This window comes from Anabrus simplex, chromosome 1 (assembly GCF_040414725.1).
Source record: "Anabrus simplex isolate iqAnaSimp1 chromosome 1, ASM4041472v1, whole genome shotgun sequence".
NCBI classification, from domain to species: domain Eukaryota; kingdom Metazoa; phylum Arthropoda; class Insecta; order Orthoptera; family Tettigoniidae; genus Anabrus; species Anabrus simplex.
In genome coordinates this window covers 254,793,871-254,806,437 of record NC_090265.1, presented here as the reverse complement: position 1 = coordinate 254,806,437, position 12,567 = coordinate 254,793,871, and the positions used below count along the sequence as shown (strand labels likewise).

The 12,567-nt window shown below is 42.0% G+C and overlaps 1 protein-coding gene across 2 annotated transcripts in view; it reads left to right on the top strand.

Annotated features, from left to right (window-relative positions):
* The window catches only part of CAH1 (carbonic anhydrase 1), a 334,335-nt gene that overhangs the window by 303,356 nt on the left and 18,412 nt on the right, over positions 1-12,567 (top strand). For both annotated transcript variants that reach the window (XM_067159304.2, XM_068231045.1), the window contains exon 2: positions 7,837-8,153. In XM_067159304.2, coding sequence (XP_067015405.2) covers positions 7,837-8,153 — 317 coding nt within the window. The remainder of the gene's footprint in view (positions 1-7,836; positions 8,154-12,567) is intronic.

Below are 12,567 nucleotides of genomic sequence, written 5' to 3'. Positions count from 1 at the left end.
CTGGTTTGGGCGAGGATCGAACCAGATAACTCGAGTTCAGAGAGCCACACAGCCCGTCTGTACTAATTTTCGTACGATGAATATTTGTCTTGTACAAGTTCAGTGAGCTGTTCATTTTTGAAAATTGAAATTATAAGCACCTACATTAAAAATAGGGACTGCTTGGTCGAGGAGGTAAAGGCGTGCTCGCTTCGCCCGGAAAGACGTGGGTTCGATTTCCAGTCAGGAAATCTTAAAATTTAAGAAACTAGTTTTCCACTTCCGGAGGTGTATATGGTCCTGTGGTTCACTCACCCAACAACAAAAAAACGAGTACCAGGTTAATTCCTGGGGGCAAAAGCCATCGAGCGTAGAGCTAACCATTTTACCCCATCAACTGCCGAGGTTACGGATAATGGTAGCCTTTACCTTCCACACCTCCCAGGGCCTTCATAACCTGTGCGTAAATGATGACTTTGTTTTTATTTTTACATTAAAAATGCCGTAATATGCAAAATACTCTGGGAGAAGATCCTGAACGTCCGCCTTAATGGAAGAGTTTTGTGGATGACGAAGAGATACGGCAGACTTGTCTCTTCTCCACTTCTCCGTCCTATTTACGAACTCTCTTCGGCGACCATTGGTGAGAAAAACTTTTGATTTCCCTCTACTAAAAGAGCTTATAGGCTATCTTATAGGCTACCCTCTCACTCTTTTATATTAAACAGTTATTTTATTGACTAACCAGAACTAGTTTAGTATTTTTCATTTGGTTTATTGATCCAGTCTTGTTGTGGTGTAAGAATAACGAGCCTACCTGGAGGCACAGAGTTCGAATCCTAACCAGTTGAAATATTTTCGATCTGGGCTGAGAGCTGAAATAAAGTTAACTCAGCCTCGTGAGATCAATTGAGGAGCTATCTGACTTGAGAGGCGGAGGACCCGGTCACGAAAACCAAGCAGTATATCTGAGGATGTCGTTACGCTGACCACGTAGTGCTCCGATATTTGAAAGCCATCTGGTTTAATAAGTTGTCTTGGTTGGCCAAGACCCTAATATTGTATTATTGTATAGGTTATAGTAATGTTATTGTCTAAATAGTATTATTACGACATGAATGGATATCCTGCTCCTTGGACTACGTTAGCGTGCTGGCCTTTGGTCACAGGGGTCCCGGATTCGATTCCCGGCAGGGTCGTGAATTTTAACCATCAGTGGTTAATTTAGCTGGCACGGGGGCTGGGTGTGTGTGTGTCGTCTTCATCATCATTTCATCCTCATCATGACGCGCAGGTCGCCTACGAGCGTCAAATCAAAAAGACCTGCACCTGGTGAGCCGAACATGTACTCGGACACTCCCGGTACTAAAAGCTATACGCCATTTCATTTTCCTCGGACTACTACTGACGTTAACAGGTTGAAATTTCTGAGAGAAAGTACGTCCCACTAACTACTTTTACTGTTTTCGGAGACGCTGAGGTGCCGGAATTTAATCCCGAAAGAGTTCTTCTGCGTGTCAGTAAATGTATTGACACGAGACTGACCTACTTCAGCACCTTCAAATACCACCGGACAGAGCGAGGATCGAACCTGCCAAGTTGGGTTCAGAAGGCCAGCGCCTCAACCGTCTGAGCCATTTAGCCCGGCAGAGAGAGGAGTTCTTATAACCATCTCCAGCTGTAGCAACTTATCGAGTGATGTCCACCTCATTTACGTAACCCGTCGGCAATAATTTCGAGAGCTTTTCCTTTCTATTTCTTTTACGACACATGGACACAGATAGGTCTTACGCGACGATGGGATAGGACTAGGACTGTGAAGGAAACAAACAAGGCCTTTATTAAGGTACAGCCTCAGTATTTTCTTGGTTTGAAAAGGGAGAAACCACAGAAAACAATTTTCAGGGCTGCCGACACTGGGGTTCGAACCCACTATTCTCCGAATGCAAACACACTACGTGACGCACATCACGTAGCCAATCTCTCGGCATAGCTTGTTTACAATGCCGTAAACTACTTACGAACATTAAAAAATAATTCGGTGAAAAGTATGATGGTGGTAGCGAATGTTGTTTTAAGAGGAACTACTCGGAAGGGGAAAATGAAGAGCACGACACTTCGAAGAATGAAGGTATCGGCAATAGAAAGGGAAGGGGCCATGAGGTACTTGAAAGTGGAAAACTCCATAGACCTCACCAACCTACCCTTCGGGACTGCAACAACAAGACCAAGGGAGGTCGGATAGGAAAAATGAAAATGAGCAGACTGAAATAAATAAATTGAAGCAATGCCAGGCCCAGCTAGAGACCCTCTGATCCCCAACCCTAAAAAAGAGTTCCCGGGCGCGTTTCATGACAGCACAGGATACGATGAATGTTCTATACCACCCACACCCACAGCGGGGAGTTGAGGATGTGCGATTGAGAAACAAAAGGTTTCTGTGTGTTGAGGGAACTTTATACCAGGTTACTCCTATATCAGCCACTTTTAATTATAGGGACGTTGTCAGGTGGTTAACAACATCCCTTACGAATGTCCTAGTCCGTGTTGCGGGCTTGCATAACAACTCGTGTGAAGGGTACTAGCCTTCACGAACGTGCGGGTGGGTTCCTGTGTGGAGACAACAGTAATTGAGAGCAATTCTGCCTAATCATAGAGCAATAAATCAGCACTTGGCATGTCTTTGGTCAGGTGACTTGCACATGCTCCTGCTGCACATTTCATTCAAGGTCAGTGTATGATCTCGTATGAGAAACGGGCAGCTGATTTCTTCCTCACACATACTAAGCCATGTCTTCTTTGCATTATCTGTGTACGTTACAAAATTAGGCATGGAATCTGTCTGTTGCCATTTAAAACGGTTACTGAACATCACTAACGTATTCTAGATGTTGACTTACAGGCCTTAAAGAAAAACATTCGCTAGTGGTTTAACGTCGTACTACCGGGCGAGTGTCCGACTCGTTGGCTGAACGGTCAGTGTACTGGCCTTCGGTTCAGAGAGTCCCGGGTTCGATTCCCGACAGGGTCGGCGATGTTAACCTTAATTGGTTAATTCCAATGGCACGGGGGCTGGGAGTTCGTCATCATTTCATCCTCATGACGACGCACAGGTCGCCTAAGGGAGTCAAATAGAAAGACCTGCACCTGGCGAACCGAACCCGTCCTGGGATTTCCCGGCACTAAAAACCATACGACATTTCATTTCACCGGGCGAGTTGGCCGTGCGGTTAGGGGCGCGCAGTTGTGAGCTTGCATCCGGGAAATGGTGAGTTCGAACCCCATCTGGTGGCTAACCACTCTTGATTCATCCCTTTGATGTGTCCATTTTGGACCAAAGATTTTTCGAAGGAATCTTCTTCAGTGTTTTCAAAGACTGAGTCTGCCACCTTTGTCAGTGTTCCCGCTCTGTCCCTTAATTTAAACAAGCTTTAAAGAACAACCCCTTCTCAGGAAGTTCACAGTTCAGAATTTTCTGGAAGCCAGTGATCCAATTCTTCGCAGTTTATCCTGTTACAAAGGATGAATTTCCCTTGTTCATTTTTCAAACTTTTTTTTTTTTTTTTGCTATTTGTTTTACGTCGCACCGACAGAGATAGGTCTTATGGCGACGATGGGATAGGAAAGGCCTAGGAATGGAAAGGAAGCGGCCGTGGCCTTAAGGTACTGCCCCAGCATTTTCCTGGTGTAAAAATGGGGAAACCACGGAAACCCATCTTTAGGGCTGCCGACAGTGGGGTTCGAACTTACTGTCTCCCGGATGTAAGCTCACAGCTGCTAAAACAAATTTCTAGGGGTGAATCTTTTGATCTTGTTCTTGAACATTCGATAGAAGTGTCTCGTGTTGTTTTTATTGGCATTCTCTTCGAAATGGTACAGCTATTTTTTCTCGTACCCTGTCTTCATGTTCCATTCTCACCACTTGTAGTAATATTTTAATTTGACTTGAATGGAGATCATGGCATAGTCTGAAGGCCAACTCCATTCGCCTCATCCTTTTTCATTCCCATTGGGAGTGAGAAATCCTTCCAGGTATTTAAATTTATGAGCGCGATGGTTTATCCCAAACTGTGTTACAATTCTGTTGGTGCCATCTGCTTTGTGTAAGTCCTTAATGCTGTTTTTTTTACAAAGGAAGTTCTTAATCCTGTTTTGGCTGCAACTTGTTTATTGGCTGTGTGAGGATTAACTGTTATCAAAATAAAATCATCTGCGAAGATTATGCAGTCCAAAATGATGACATATTACCCCACAACCTATCTTTACTCCATTCATTATTCTATCTCCATTTCGATATTTATTCCTTTCCTAGGATGCAATTAAATAGGAGTGGAGAAAGGCTGCCTCTTTGGCTTAGGCCTTGTTTAAATTAAATTTTACTTGAGAAAATGTGTGTGTGAGGGTTTGTCTAAAATTGCGACCAAGAATTTTTCATCGCCTTCAAACTCTCGGAAAACTTGCATGATCACTCCACGATCTACGGAATGATACCTTCTTGAAATCTACGAAGGTTAAGATTGTCCTCTTCCAGTTTCTCATTTATCTTATAGTTGATTAATGATTTTAGGATATATATTTGCTCTCCACACATCCGCCCTTTCCTGAAACCTGCCTGATTTTCATCTATCTGTTTGTCTAGATGAGTTTTAAATCTACTTTGAAAGACATTTGAGAGGATTTTTATGCTATAGTAGCTGATGTTGCCTCGGCCCTCCTTTGTGTACAAAGAGTGAATGAGAGTACATTCTTTCAATTACTTGGGATTTCTTCTGTCTCCAAAGTATGGGCAAATAGTTCTAGTTTATTCACAATATTCACATCAACATACTTGAACATCTCTGCAGTAACGAGTTCCCCTCCCGGACCTTTGTTGTGTTTTAACTTTTAATGATGCCTTTATTTTGCTTTATCAGTTGAAGCGACCCGTTAATTTAAACAAGAGTTATTTAAAGAATAATCCCTCCTCAGGAGGTTCACAGTCCAGAAGGTTCTGGAAATAGTGAGCCAATTGTTTACAGTTTTTCCTGTCATAAAGAATTAACCTCTCTTGTTCATTTTTTAAACAAATTTCTGGGGGTGAATCCTTTGATTTTGTCTCAAACATTCGGTAGAAGTGTCTCGTGTGTTATATTTATTGAAATTTTCCTCCAAATGGTGCAGCTGTTTTCTTGTACCTTGTCTTCATGTTCCGAAGGACTTTTGCTGTGAGTTTCCTTTCTTCCTTGATGCATTCGAAATTTTTCTGGCTAGAACATCACTTATCCCATGCCCCGGACCGTTTCTGCAGGGTACTTCACAATCGCCGTTCCACCATGGATGTTTCTTCCTTATAGCAAGCACTGTGGTCTTCTTAGATGCTTCTTCAATTCTTCCGACCATTGCGTCCCAATCCGGAGAATACAAAACCCCAAGCTCTCGTCGGTACTTCTCAATAACCTTTTGGTTCATTTCATTAATTTCGTCAATACTTTACCTCTTAACTTTTGGTGGAAGTTTCTTGATGGATTATGGAATAAAAAATTATATTGACTCGAATCAGGTAGGCTGTTGGTCGTAATCTATATTATCTCCCTCTTGGTACTTTAACATTCAAGATTTCCAACGACCGGGCGAGTTGGCCATGCGGTTAGGAGCGCGCAGCAGTGAGCTTGCATCCGGGAGCTAGTGGGTTCGAATCCCACTGTCGGCAGCCCTGAAGATGGTTTTCCGTGGTTTTCCATTTTCACACCAGGCAAATGCTGGAGCTGCACATTAAGGCCACGGCTACTTCCTTCCAACTCCTAGCCCTTTCCTATCCTATCGTCGCCATAAGACCTAACTGTATCGGTGCGACGTAAAACCACTAGCAAAGAAAGATTACCAACGGGTTCGATGTGACTACGTGCTCTATTTGAAACTCTCCCAACATAGCATTTGGTGAACGCTACATCATTAACTTGTTTCTCTTTCTTTCTTTCTTTCTTTCTTTCTTTCTTTCTTTCTTTCTTTCTTTACCGAGCTCGATAGCTGCAGTCGCTTAAGTGCGGCCAGTATTCAGTAATCGGGAGATAGTAGGTTCGAACCGCACTGTCGGCAGCCCCGAAAATGGTTTTCCGTGGTTTCCCATTTTCACACCAGGCAAATGCTGGGGCTGTACCTTAAGTAAGGCCCAAAAAGAATTCTTTCTTTCTTTCTTTCTTTCTTTAGTTTTTGAATCCAGTGGACATCAACTTGATATTGAACGCTTCACATACTTCAATAAGCCTTTCTCCCATTCCTGTTGATTCTCACATGCCCAGGGTAGCTGCCAACTATTTTTCTGCATTTTCTTTTCTTCCCGACCTGTGCATTAAAGTCACCCATTAGCTTTTTCATCATATGACCGAGGTTTTTCAATAACTCTTCTCCATCAGAGATCATAATTCCTCGACCTTGTCAGAATTTTTCTCTTTATCCTCGTTAGTTGTGGCATGTCCTTGAAGATCGCGTATCATTTATTTCCACTCTTCAGGGTCAATACTGATAGCTTTGGGGATGGTGATCCAAAATCAACGATTATATCTATAAATCAATTTTGGACAAAAAGACTTATGGGGTAAATTGGCCATTGCGGTTAGGGGCGCGCAGCCGTGAGCTTGCATCCGGGAGATAGTGGGTTCGAACCCCACTGTCGGCAGGCCTTAAGATGGTTTTCTGTTTTTTCCCATTTTACACCAGGCAAAAGCTAGGGCTGGGTCTTAATTAAAGCCACTGCCCCTTCATTCCCGCTCCTAGTCCCTGTGTATATGCGACGTAAAACAAATTGTAAAAAAAAAAAAAAAAGACTCATCCAAGAATTGATGGTGATTTTTTATTACCTGCTTTACTTCTTCCAATTGCTGCTTGCCCCTTATCATCCTGTAGCTGCCCATCGTAGTTACTTCATTTGAGAGGAATCTGATTTTCTCTACCGCCAATACCTTGATCTGATATTTCTCTAGTTCCTTGACGAGCTCTATCTGTTAACCAACTCGTCGGAGGGTATTCACATTCACATGGGGGTGAAGCCCGAAGACCACACCATAGATAGAACCTGATTGGTAAGATATGGAGCATTTTCGAAAAGCCGACCCTGATCTGGGTGTCAAACGCTGACCACGATATCGCCTTTTGTGAGATCAGATATGTGCAGATTTATATTTCAAAAGTATTCGTCTTCGTCGTTGGGATTCGCATTCCTCATCCGCCTTTGATAATATTTCCCCAACACTCATCAGCTTGCCAACTCAGTTTCCCGCAGGGATTGTCTACCCAAACTTCCACTGGGTTGATACAATTTGAAATTGGAGTGAAAGGGGCTAGTTGGATTCTCTTGCTGAATTCAGTATTTTGCGCATTTTACTCCTTCACCAGAGCCACGAGGGTTCCTCCCAGGTCAATCCACAGGACCTGCCATAATCATAATCATCATCATATTATTATTATTATTATTATTATTATTAGTAGTAGTAGTAGTAGTAGTAGTAGTAGTAGTAGTCGTCAATGTCAATTCCATAGGAGTGCTGGGATGTTTCCTGATATGTACGCAACGGACGCTAGCTTTCCAACCATAGCCCAGACTAACTACAATTGTGCACAACAGATCCCAATATCACACAAGTTAACAGCCTGACTCAAGAGAGTATATATCAAGATATCTGAAAACCCTGCCATGAAGTAATATTAAGCAATGAAGAATTCTTTACATTTTCTAAGTGCATAGAGTTGTTCTTTTGCATCTCTAAACAGCATCAATCTATTACCAATAAATTATGAAGATAACGTGCTTAAGTTGTTAATGTTTTGTCAACCCCGAGCATGTTCCACACTTAATACTTAACGTATGCTTAATTTTTGCAGGTCCGGCGACTTGGGCTGAGAGGTACCCTCTGGCCTCTGGAACTCGCCAGTCTCCAGTGGATGTGGACACCTCCCAGACGGTATCCGACACCTCCCTCGATTCTTCCCCGCTTACATGGAAATTTGTACCAGAGAACAACGAGTACATTGTTAATACAGGCTATGGCTGGAAGGTGGAGGTGAATGGTGAAGGCTCTGAACTAGTCGGCGGACCACTAGAAGAACCTCACGTCCTGGAGCAGTACCATTGTCACTGGGGTAGCACCAGCGATGAAGGCTCCGAGCACACTGTCGACGGGCAGGCCTTCGCCGGTGAGGTAGGGAAAACACCACACTCTTTTCATAGTTGAAATAATAAACTTTTCAGAAGGACGAAAAAATACAGCACTTTCCGGAAGATCAATGTTTCGTACGCTGAAGGGAGGAATCTCTTGAGAAAGAAGTCCAAGGTGTAGTTCAAATGTTTTGTTCATCTAGCAGGTGACAAAACCGGTCATTCTAAACACAGCATGTTACAAACAATTCATACATCGTTAAATTTAACATCAAACTAGATGAAGTCAATATCTGCAGATAAATGAGTCTCATACAGCCAGATCTACTTCCTGTTTCCTCGCGAGGACGGATGTAAACATCATCATACCGTTTGTGTGTCATGTCGTGTCTCAGGGTTGACAATTGAACCTTTTTGGGCACGTTTAAGGTAGCAGGTGTCTGGTTTCCGATAGTTTCTCTATACAGTGGAGTTGCGAGAAACCAGTAGAGCGCTTGTTACCTAGGCTGACCTAGGTCAAGGTAAAGTTCTGTTTTAATACTGTTCGCAATTCGCTACAAACATTTCAAAAACATCGGGCGAAATTTGGTGATTCCTTAGCTCATACAGTAGTAAAGAGAGGAGGCTACTGATTTAAGATATTTGCTTAGTGGCGTCTGCCATCACCAGCTTACCGGATAAAAAGTATTACACCCTGTATACAATGATCCTAGATAAATGATAGAAGGGTTTCAGACATCTTCACCATATTATCTCTATGGGGATCTTTTGGTCGAAACTAATTTACTTTCAGATTATTTCGCCTATAAAATGAGAAAGGAGAACGTTAGAATTGTAGGCTATACAATGACTTCTCAATTAGAGTGCCCTAAATTCCAGTCCCAGACTTTTAGCAGAAAGAGCAGCCAAATTTAAATCCCAGATCAAGACCAAAATAAGTCGAGAAACCCAGTACGCTAGTTGCTGGCATGCATTAAGAAGTTCCTGGGTTCGTATCCCGGTGATTACAGCAGAAACTTCAGCAAAACCATCGTGTGCGGACAGGAAGGGACACAAATCCCTATCCTAGTAGAAATCAAGACGAAATCTTTAATAGGGTGAAGAATAAGTAATAATTAAATAGTACAATATTGCAGTAAAAATGGTATCTTCCGTTGATTCAGAATCGTATCTCTACATAGTAAAAGTTCTTGATTCTGTCTCTATGTCTGTGGGGGCTAATCTCAAGAGTGGTGGTGGTGATTATTGTTTTAAGAGGAAGTACAACTAGGCAACCATCCTCTATATAGCACTAATCAGAGAGAAAAATGGAAGGGGTCCGACACTTCGAAAAATGAAGGTATCGGCCAAAGTAAGACGAGGGCCACGAAGGGCGTGAAAACGAAAGACTCCCTAGCCCTCGCAAACCTAATAGCGTCGGGGTCGGAAAAGAACAAGAGTTGACCAAGAGAGGTCAGATAGGAAAGATGAAAGTGAGGAGCCTGGCACAAGTAAGTGGAAGCAATGCCAGAACTCAGCTAAGGGCCCCGTGGTCGCCAACCCACGCTCCAAAGTTCAGAGCCACTGGGGCCCCTTTTAGTCGCCTCTTACGACAGGCAGGGAATACCGTGGGTGTTATTCCACCGCCCCCACCCACAGGGGGAGCTAATCTCAAGAACTACTGGATGAATTTTGATGCGGTTTTCACCATTCTATGAAGAATTTCTCGAAAAAGGTTTATTTGTGGAAACATTCGCTATTACTAAAGTAAGCCGAACAGAGTAACATTTCGGTGAAGCAATTCGAAGCCGTCCGTGCACCTTTTTTGGCTTACGCTGACTAAACCATTAACGATCAATCTATACTATGTGAGTAAGAATTGTCCATCATAAAACATTCTGCAAAAAAGTCCGCGGTAGCATATATCTATCTTTAACGCATAGCCCACTATGAGGATGTTTATGTTACAGTTTGCAGAAAAACCGTCAAATTTAGAAACATTTTTAAAAATTACAATATTATCAAAATACATTTTTCATTCACCTCAAGTAATTAATGTAGATTCAAATGTCATTTACAGTATGCAATTTTCATCTATAGGAGATGTCATAGTTTTCATTTTTCCGCGCTATCTCCATTAAGAAATATGAAATGTAACGATTAAACTGAAACAAGTCTAAGAAAAAAACTGTCGTCCGTGCGTCTTTTTAGCTTGCACTGGCTAAACCGTTAAATATACATCTGTACTCTGAGGGCAAGACTTGTTCAGCATATCAAGTTCTACAAAAAGGTCCGTGACAGCATATATCTGTCCTTAATACATAGTCCATTAATACTGTTTTTATGTTACAGTTTGCAGTAGAAAATAGTCTAATTTTAAAACAAATGTTCAAAGTAATAAGTTAATCCTTATCAAAATAAATTGTTTATTCACCTCAAGTAACTAATGTAGATTAACATGCCATTTACAGTACGTAATTTTCATATTCGTATACAGTATAGTACTTTCGGAGATGTCGTTTTAATTTTATCGCGCCATCTCCATTCTAAAATATGAAAATTGTAGCCGGCTGCTATGTTTATAACGCCTTGCTATTTGAGTCCGCTGCCATGCTAAGAAGCGAACAGGTCGTAGTTGACGTTTTGTCTCACGGGAGCGCTAGTGGGATGTCCCTCTTGACTGTCTTCTTAGTTTAACTATTCAAACAAACGTGTTTTGGTGTTTAATGAAGGGTGGGTTTGTGATTATGACTGAGTTTCGTATTCATTAGCTACGACTGAATAAGTATCACGCTTTAGGATCCTAAGTGTGAATGTCTATTGCACGTATTTTCAAAGTTCAAATTGATTAACTGTGTATGTATCCAGGAGAATTGCCCTGCCATTCAGTGCTCAAACAGAAATGGCTCAGTGCTATTTATAGAGATGTATTTGTGCCCAAATTTGAGTTAAGAAATTCTTGCGTACGCAGGGGGCATTTTCTTCCATCTGATTTTAACCCTGGACTGAGAGTAAAGACACTGAAGGATAATACCCCTCCTTCCACGCCCAGAAAGGCGAACACCTGGAAGACATGTGAATCGTGGAAAAAGAGGAAGTTAAACGATGACTACAAATAGTGCATGGTCAAGACAGTAATGACGTTGCCACTACTACGGTAGAAGCAGGAACATGTGATAGAGACCTACACGACATGCATTGTACCAATTTGGCTGATCATAATAACAAGTTCCTTGAAGTTCAGACCGAAAATAATGCTCACAATGATTACTTAACAGCCGCAAAGCTTTTATCGGTGCCAAGGAAAACTGTTGCTTGTAAACAATAAAGTTTAAAAAATGAGCAATGGGGCTAGAATCCCAGAAGAGGCAGTTGCGTCAAAATAACAACCAGCACGATTAATCATTTAGCCATGGAATTTGACCTCTAAACGGTACAAGTTTGCTAGAGACATTTAAAAAAGACCCATAAAGGAGAACACTGAAACGCTATATAGGGGATACGTCACATGGAACTTGTGTAACAGACCTAGTGAAAACTAGACTTCAATTAGAATTGAACTGGCTGAATGAAGTCGAAAGAATGTGTTCTCTAATTTTTTGACGAGTTATCTGTCAAACAGTACGTATAGCACGATAATAGGTTAGATACATGTTTTCGTCCACATACAAAAGCTCTTACAAGGGAAGGGCGCGTACCGGAGAATCGCCGATCTTACGTACCTTTTGCACACACGTTAAATGAGCCAATAATAACACAATGGCCAAAATACTTCTTTCGAAAATTAACTCGTGTGACCTACAGTGTGCGTTAAAGTTCGCATGTTTGAATTAGCGCGCTCGGCTACGCAGGCCACTACTCCATACCTACCCGCAAGTCGCCGTGTCCAACAGCTGATTTGAGGACACGCTGGCATACGCTTATAGTCGTTGTATGAGACTAGTGATTGTCTGTATAATGGTAATCAGCATAGGCAAAAGTTATTTTTGCGTTGGAAGGAAAATATGGAACATGTAATATTCAGCCCTTATCCTCGCTTCGTTAGGTGTGGTTGGTTGTATAACCGTTTTGTGCATTCAACTTTTCAAGCACGAACTTTGATTTTGAAAAGGCTATAAGGAGTAACTTGTTTTCGTGTGTAACGTCTCTTGTTATACTGATTTACCTTTATTTTCCCTATAAAAATCATTATATTGCCTTTATTGACCCACAATCAATGCAGGAATTAAGTTCTTTCTCTTAATAGTGCTACATCATCTTCGCGAACGTGCTACTCAGTTACTAACGGAATAGAAAAGATGATCAGCTGCGCGGTCCCTCGACGAGTGAACCCGAGACGTACCGTAGTTCTGCGCAGCCAAACGCGCCAATTCAAACATGAGAACTTTAACGCTTTCTGTAGGTCACATAAGTTAATTTCCGAAATAATTATTTTGGCCGTTGTGTTATTCTTGGCTCATTTAACGTGTGTACAAAAC